Below are 8766 nucleotides of genomic sequence, written 5' to 3' on the forward strand. Positions count from 1 at the left end.
ACAAAGTTTTGACCATATTGAAAAGGTGCGAAGCAGCAGTAAAATGAATATATATAACGTTATGCCCTTAATTGAACAAAAATACTGGAAGACGCATACTTAGTGCCAGTGAATGCCAAAGTAATGTTAAATTCCGAAGTCAAAGTAGTACATGTTAAAGAACAAAAATGAAAAATCTGATGTTGGGCATACCAAGAGAGTAAATGAGCGGTTGATGAGGAGCGGTTCCAGGGAGTGCAGACTCCTACCAAACCAAAGAAATCTACCCTACTCTACTCATACTGTACTCAGTGTGTTTAGTCAGTTGTACAACCTTCCTGATGTCTTAAATTTCATTCTGAAGACAATTTTCTTGCGAAACGTTTTTTTTTTCTATTTGCACGCTCGCATCACTTTTGGGGTATCTGGAGGATGGGTATAAAACACGTTCTCTTCTACACATGCCTGATCTTACTACAGAGTATCCTGTACTTCCAGGCCGCCGTGTGTGTCTTGGTGAGAAGCTGGCCAGGATGGAGCTTTTCCTGTTCTTCTCCACCCTACTGCAGTCCTTCACCTTCAGGACGCCAGAGGGCACTCCTCCTCCAAACACCGACTACGTCCTTGGACTGACGTGGAGCCCGCGTCCGTTCCAAGTCTGTGCGACACCGCGTTAGTTCGATATCGGCACACTTGCCTACCTAATGATTGTAAAAGACCATTTTTGTCCCATACTATGTACCCTTGTATTATTAAGTATATGCGGCTATACTCCTCTGGCCGGCGGACTCGGTCGCTTCATTCGGTGGTTATAGGAACCGCCATGAATTTTGCACCGTATACACCTCAGGGTGGGTCATTAACCCCGTATTCATAGTAGAGACATTCGTTACGTAAAGTACCTGAACAGATAGTGGTAACAGTTGCTAGGGTGAGGGATAGTGAAAAGGCTGCTGACAAGATAACTATCACAACATTCTGGACACAAGGTTCTGCATAATGGTGTCAAGTATCTCTCTAACTGTTGTCTAAACTTTCGTGGTATTGTACTTAGGTTGGGCAGACTGCCAAGGGAGAGTTGGGGGAAATGTCATGTCCTTGTGGCATAAATGTGAACTTGTGCCGCACCGGTGCCCTAAGTGCAGTGACAGTCCACCTCAAGCAGTAACGCATCTCCGCTTGACCATATGAATTTGTCATGCAGTTTGCATTCCCAATAAATGAAATTAATGAAATGAATTGAATCGAACTCCGTCGATCCGTACATGAGCCGTGGTATGTCAGCCCCAGCTTGGACATGTTGTAAGAGATTGCACTGATCATTTCAGATGTTGACGTAAAGTTGGCGGTACTATGTATGATGGAGCTTAAGGAATAAGCGTCAAACCTCTGCACGTAAAAGAACCCAACACACTTATCGACAAGAGAAGGTGTGATTAGGTGCGCTTGACTGAACAAGTGAGCCGTAGCGAAGGTGTATATTATAACGTTAGCACTAGTAGCTGACGAAAAAGCGTCATGCTTCGTCCTCAGTCTGAGGTTTGACCTAGACTTCGTTGCAGTCTTGACCTAAACTCCTTTCACAGCAAAGTCCCTTCCTCGGCAAAGTCCCTTTCCCGGCACAAGAGAACGTAGCCAACGTTGAAAATCGCGAACCAACGCCCCCCCCCCAATAAAAAATAGCCCCGTTCGAAGACTGCAACGGAGTCTAGGTTTGACTCCTTTACCTTTTAGTCGGGGTTTTATTGCTGCTGACTCGCATTTTAACGAAGCCGTTGGACGTGCGCATCGCCTGTTTTCTTATCAGATAATAAATAAGGAACTTGGACTGTAAACACGTTGGTGTTGAACTTCAACATCATGACGAAACTCGTGAAGCCATGCATATCCTTTTTTTACCTGGGGAACAGCTTGTGAGCCAGACCTTAGGTTTATTCTGACTATTCTGCAGGATAGGACAGACACGTCTCCACACAGTTGCCTCCCAGGTAGGAGTTTTAGTACGATTTTCGTTCTGCCTGGTTTGTTTTACGTCAGCTGAAAATAATGAGCCTGCTGTTATAAAATAACTTACTTTTTGACTCACCCTCTTAATACCAGTTAGATCCTTCTGATGACAGGATATTTACATTTCGTCACTTTCCATGGTATTGTACTGTAACAGTGGGGTTCAAGGACTGCTAAACTGAAGACACCAAACGGCTTAAGCCTTTTGGCCGAACTGTTTGCACATCTGGGTTTGTGGGTTTGGCTGCCCGGCTTCGGCGCGATAGCTAGGTCGCGGGTTCGAATCCCGGGAGCGAGTTTGGAGTAAAAACTGTTGTACTCGCCTCTAGTGTTTCAGTATTGTAGGTTCATACATTTCGTTACAGCAATCTTCTTTGAGGGCTGCATTGACTTTATAGCCAAAGCTAAGTTGGACCCTGGCATAGAGAGTTAAGAGCCGCTGATTTTGAACTTAACAACAAGGAATATCTTTACACCCAGGAGAATACCTTCAGCATCGTCTTATTTTCTGCCGAGCACGATGAAGACGACCCTGGTGTTGCTTCTTGTTGTCCTGGTCATCTCTGCCGAGATGATGACAACTGAAAGCTGCGGTGGTGGTGGTGGTGGTACCGTCGGCAAACCGGTTGTATTTTCTGTCCTTAATCCGCCTTTACAAATCACTCCACTCCAATCATGTCCTACATATTTCCCGCAACTCAGAAGTTAAAGTTAATACAAATATTAGCTTTTTACAAGGTTAGTCAGTTCTGACTTCGTCCACGTTTAAGACATAGAACAATCTCATTAAAAATGTGTAGGACGGACGTCGGACAAGCTCCGTCCATTTGTAAAAGGGGAAAATTTTCAGCGAAAAATACAGCCGATGCTCGGGCGATATGGAAATTCGGCGAGCTCTGACCGATCTACAAATTCGGCAGGCGTCCGCATGAATTGTAACGCCGGCTGTAGCGCGTTGTGTATACGAATGTGTAACTATGTATCGCTCTTGTTATAGAAAGGCAACATTTTTGAAAACAATGCAGACTGTTTTCCCTCTAATCTTGTGTCAAGCTACTTGCATGGAACACTATACCATTAGACTCGCCTCAAAGCAGTGTGTGCGAGAGCTACGAATGGGTGTATCTGACTAGAATGAGATGATAGCCAGTCCAGGTAGACAGCCCAGATAGCCAGGCCTTTTGCACAGCACAGCTTTTTCCCGTTAACTCGCTCTGGTAGGAGGAAGAAAGAAAAAGAATTGATGACATTTCCTTGTAACCCAGGTACCGGTGGGCCGCAGGAGCGTGAAGGAGCTGCTGTCCAACCGCCAGGCCGAGGTGGACGTGCCGCCACGTGGCAAACGTGTGGTGGAAAACAACCTGCAGCCAGCAGGGGAATGATTCATGGAAAGGTAAAACGATGCACAATTTAATTCCTATGACATTGAGCTTTTTTGTGTGTGTTGCCTGCACGTTGACAAAAGTCAAGTTTCCAATACCCCCTTTTGTCTTTTCGAGATCATTTTTGCCAACACACAATCGCTCCCAAAGAACTGATTTAAAAGGATTTCTTGACTGGTGCACACACATACATAAAAGAGTGCATTTAATACATTTTCCTTCTTGAGTGCAATGAAAAGGCTAACAAAGTTTCCAAAAGTCCTAAAACATCCAAAATTTAGTTGCACACTTGTAGTATACTGCTCATTGTATTTTTGTTGTTTGTGTGTGTTTGTGCAGGGCAAACGGGGTGACTATTTCGTGCTCTTCGCTTGATCACTGACGGCCGTCAAGAACTTCTCTGGCACTTGAGGTGCATACAATATAGGAACAAGGGGAAACTAGAATAAAGATTCAACACTTTATCCGTAGAATCCTGAAGATATATGCCATGACTTGAATACATCAATACTGTAGACGCAACACTTTGGTCCACTTAATTACGCTACACTCTTTCCAGTACTCTAGAATATGATTTAGTAAGATATGTCAGATCACCCCGTGCTATAAGACGGCAAATAAAGACTTGAAATAAACAGTTTGTTGTTTTGTTTCGTTTTTGTTGTTGTTGTGTAACACTATGTGGGTATTTTCCTGTACATAACTGAAGCACTTATCTTTTTCTAGTTTTTAAGATAAAACTGGCGTTTCTTGTAAATCATTGGACTAATTCTAGCGCTCATTATACATTCTGAGTTCTGTCAACGGAAGTGTAGACAGGTAGTGGTAACAGTTGTTGGTGCGAGTGATTGTGAAAACAAACTGACGACAAAATGTCATCATTCTTGACACAACACACTAATAGTATGGGCGCCAGGTAACTTTCCCACTGTTGTCCAAACTTTCACACCTTTGTACTCCGGTTGGGCATACTGCCAAGGAAGAGTTGAGGTGAATATGTCGCATGTGTGGAGCACTGAAAATATTAGTAACTGTCCCTTTTCATGAAGAATGATCGGTCACATGAAGATTCATTCGCGACTTCTCCAGTTATATGTTCACAGACAAACATTTGGTGAAGGTAGTTATAATAGGCTGGATAATGCCCTACCGGTATACCGCGGGTCAGGTTCAAACCTAGCCTCAGAGAAAAGAAGGGTGTTACAAGGGGGTCAGCAGTCATGCGCAGGACTCGCAAACCCGACTTCCACTCAACGCTTTGGGAGATGTATGCACTGGCGTCTTGTTACGGCGATGTTCTATTTATTTTCTTAAGCGTGTCTCATAACTGCCCTTAAATGGGTGTCAGTGTAGCCTGATATGGGTCTTGATGCCAATGCACCTGTGGAATTTACCTGCAGCCACGTGGGTTCATTTCTGTACCACTCAGGTCAGTATCATTGGCTTTATCTTATCCACAGAGATGTGATCAAATGTTTCTATAATGGTGTATAAATGTAATACTCTCTCCCGGACTCATAGAATGGGTTAGAAACTTCTGGGCTTTTTGGTAGGATGCTTACTGGGTGTCATGTGCTATTTGTATGTATTCTCGGTTTCTAACAATCCCAACTCGTAAAAGAAAGTAGGTCATTGTAAAAAAAAGAACAAATAAGAAGACCGATACAGGAAGGCTAATCATAAGAAATGAAACTGAACTGTGGACCAATGAGAATAACTACCCACGCATGAAAGTTAAGTTTATATTGGCTGCTGGAGGACATGCTGGCTAGTCATGGCTACCCTGCACCAGACCAGGACAGAGAAATTTATCTCTTTTTTTTCAAATCAGGGTGAATCTCTGAACTCGCGACTGTACATAGTAGAGACAGTCATCAAATTTCAACCACTTGCCTGGAGGCTAGGTGGCGACGGTTACAGTCACGAAGCACGGCATAGTTGTGTTCAGGACATTCCTAGGTTGTAATAGCGTCCAGACCTATCTTGCTGAAATCATCATGTTATACTTTGTACAGTACAGTTTGGTGAATTTCAGACATGATCACGTGGTAAGCTGCGGATTAGAACAAGTCCAGAGTCAGCTTCAGGGACGAACCTTTCGGGTTCATGACCACGTCATGCGAATAGCTGAGAACAGTGGTGCTTTTCACATGTGTAAGTAGAGTCTCCGCAGGAATAGATTATAGCCAGCTACACCGGTCATCTGATGAAGAGCAATAAAATACAGTTTGTATCGGCCTAGCACGCCCTTCACATTCACAATTACGACGGATTCAGCCAAGCGCACGCGCAGCTTGAGCAGTGTTAAGCCTGAGGGCGGAACTGTTCGGGTTCATGACCTTGTCGGGCGAAGAACAGTAAGACTCGACCGGGCTATCAGATAGAGGTATATAAAACGCCTGATACAGGCCGCTGAACAAGAAGGAAAGCAGTGACTGCAATCGCATGTGTTTTCGTATGTAAACAACATGACTTAAGATGCTGTGGATGGATCTTCAAGGTCAAGTTCGATAATGGGCCTCCCGGTGGTCTCCCACGGTATTGCAGCGGGCTGTGCATGTCTGTAAGTATGTGTGGTTGTATGTTATCAGCGTAACTAGAGAAGCTGTATTTGGTAGGTTGGTAGGTGCTAGGAAAACGAAGGTCACGTTCGAAAATGTTTTGTTTTTCTCGAGTGTATTGGAGCAGAACGTCAAAGTTGGGGGTGTAATTATGTGGAAGAGGTCATAACTTTTGCAGTGGTGGATAGCTTTGGGAAGTTTTGCCCCATAGCGATTTGTTTGAAACTGCAGCGGATGATTATGTGACAGAATTTGAAACAGAGTACCCCACGAAGGGTAAACAGATCGTCGTAATGTGTATTTGGCAAATACTCAGGATCTAATTTGTATAACTAATGTGAAAATTTTGAAAATCAAATTGGAGCATTACTTGCATCATATTTGATGCGAAAATAGTATTATAATTCCCATGTGGTAAATGGCAAGCTAGAGGTGTAGGTGTACATCACTATGCATAATAGTATTGGAGTCAATACGAGAAGGAGAGCGACCTCCCGAAGGGGCATTCATAATTTATCTTGAGTCAAGATCCTTTTTATGTACAAGAGTCTATAGACGTCTGACTCTTTAAGGCCACACTGACTTAATTCTATGGATGACATCCGCGCGCGCATTGATTCAGTTCGACGCCTGTTTTAAGAAAACTGTGGCCACATGTCACCCAATATCATGCCTGGTCAAAAGGAATTTCGTGCTTACCGGAGGACCTGCTCTCCAGGGTAGGGAGACATGGGGCCACTAGCTGCGCCATTGTTCCCTCTTTAGATAAGAATGCCAATATAAACATGATTGAAATTGCGACGATTGTCTCTTTACAGTCTTACCGGAGGTGCACATAAGACAAACCAAGCTTGGGAAAGAATGGACTGGATGTTTAGTCCAGTGGCTTAGCATTACTTTCTATTTTTGCTGTATATTTTTTCGCCCGCGCGCATTAGTTTTGGGGTCTCAGAGGATGTCATCCACAAAATGAAGTCGGTGTGGCCTAACTGGAACTGTAGTTATCATTACTCACTTTCCTCTACTTTCTGGTAACGTTAGAGCAATAAGGAAGCTGTCGGTGGTTACAGGCTGTTCAAAATGTTAGCATATTTACAAACGTTTCGCTGCTATGGTCAGTCATGAATTGAATTTACTGAATTGAATGAAGACCTTTATTGTACGTTTTTGCTTACTAACAAGCTAAGTACAGGTCACGGTGAATAGAATACATCTCCTAGTGATTCTAAGTACAATCTATGTAGGGTGTCTACAAAGTCTACAAAGTCTAAAGTATACTAGTACTAGTATGTACAGGTTCAACTTCTTCTCGCTTCTTAATACAGTTGTAAATGTAGTTGCAGGTGGAGTTTAGACTACTTGGTTTGTCTAATTGCATTAGAAATGTAAATTTTTCAGTGTTATTCAAATGCAGAAAGCATGGAAACTTATCTTGTACACATTTGAAGAAGATGCTTACGCGTAGGATAGTTAAATTGGATTAATGCTAGGCTTTGTCTTTGCGTATAATGATGGGTCGTAATTCAGAGAGGGCCCTTTTCTGACGGAAGATGGACGAACGTCATGTCCAATGTAAAGTCACCATCGCTTCAGAAGTGGTCTAGGGGAATCCTGAGACCAAAGTAGAAGTGAGAACAGCTTCAGATAAAAGTTCAACCTCCACATGTTAGCACGTTTTACTGACATCAATGATGAATTGTTGTCGGATTCTCGGGTAGTATTGGGGTTATGGCCTGAAGGCTAAAATACCAAAGTGAAGGCTTTGATGTTCCGAGTATAAAGATGTAAACATTTACTTTGTTACAAACAGAATCACGATATTAATCTAAATTCGTAACTAGACAGCGGTATTGCAAATTCTTCAAGGGTCATTCCGCGTATGATTGACAAATTTCTAAGGCTGTTTGCATCAAAGTCGTACAGAGCTGAATAAAGATGACCTGCCAAGTTTTGAACTGTGATTGCTATATATCAGTGAATACTTAAATACCCAAACAACAGAACGAGAAAGTCAAAGTTGGCTTGGAGAGTAAGTTTGACCATTTGCATTCAAACAAAATCATGATATGTGTAATATTTGTTTACATTCAGCGCTAGACAGAGGTCCCAGACCATTTAAGGGTCATTTCGCTTGACACATTCATTGGGTCGCTAGCGCCGAACTAAATGGAGATGACATGGCCATATAAAAGTGCTGAACTGATTGCAATCGATAATTGTACGTACTGAACTATAAACGCACCATCCTGTCCGTGGCATTAAGAACAAAGGAGCATCTGTACAATAGGTGTTTATGTACGGCGTGACCAAGAAAAGTACGTGACTACTATTAATCATACGGGAAATGAACTTATACACGTGCATACAATAAAAAGTCTGAGAAGACAATCTTGCAGGGAAACTTGCAAATGTACAGAAGTATCCAGGTATTGGTAATGTTTATTACTTATGATTTTCAACGATTGCCTCTGCCTACCGGCCTTAAATTACACAAATAACACAACGGAAAAGTCATAGTTTCCTACTATTCTATCAAAAATGTGCATTGAACTCATTAGATGAACTCACTAATAGACTGATGGTATAGCACAAATTATAACAGACTGTTGGACAGGTACACTCATACATATATTAGAAACAAACTTAGAATATAGCATTAATGTCATACTACACTCATGTATCTTAATCTAACTGAAAGTGCAATTCATAGCATAGAATGATATCCATTTTCGGAAGGGTAATTTTACTAGAACGCCAGTTGTTCCAGTGGTTTTCAATTTATCATGATGGGGCTGTTGTTTGTGGTATTCAACCGTTACGGCAGTACTTGAATTTTT

The 8766-nt window shown here is 42.4% G+C and overlaps 1 protein-coding gene across 1 annotated transcript in view; it reads left to right on the forward strand.

Annotated features, from left to right (window-relative positions):
- The window catches only part of LOC118413176 (cytochrome P450 2D4-like), an 11282-nt gene extending 7329 nt beyond the window's left edge, over positions 1-3953 (forward strand). Inside the window, exons 8-11 of the mRNA XM_035816386.1 lie at positions 478-1967; positions 2467-2611; positions 3252-3379; positions 3708-3953. Coding sequence (XP_035672279.1) covers positions 478-656 — 179 coding nt within the window. The 3' untranslated portion in view covers positions 657-1967; positions 2467-2611; positions 3252-3379; positions 3708-3953. The remainder of the gene's footprint in view (positions 1-477; positions 1968-2466; positions 2612-3251; positions 3380-3707) is intronic.
- The last annotated feature ends 4813 nt before the right edge of the window (positions 3954-8766 follow it).

This window comes from Branchiostoma floridae, chromosome 4 (assembly GCF_000003815.2).
Source record: "Branchiostoma floridae strain S238N-H82 chromosome 4, Bfl_VNyyK, whole genome shotgun sequence".
In the NCBI taxonomy this organism is placed as follows: domain Eukaryota; kingdom Metazoa; phylum Chordata; class Leptocardii; order Amphioxiformes; family Branchiostomatidae; genus Branchiostoma; species Branchiostoma floridae.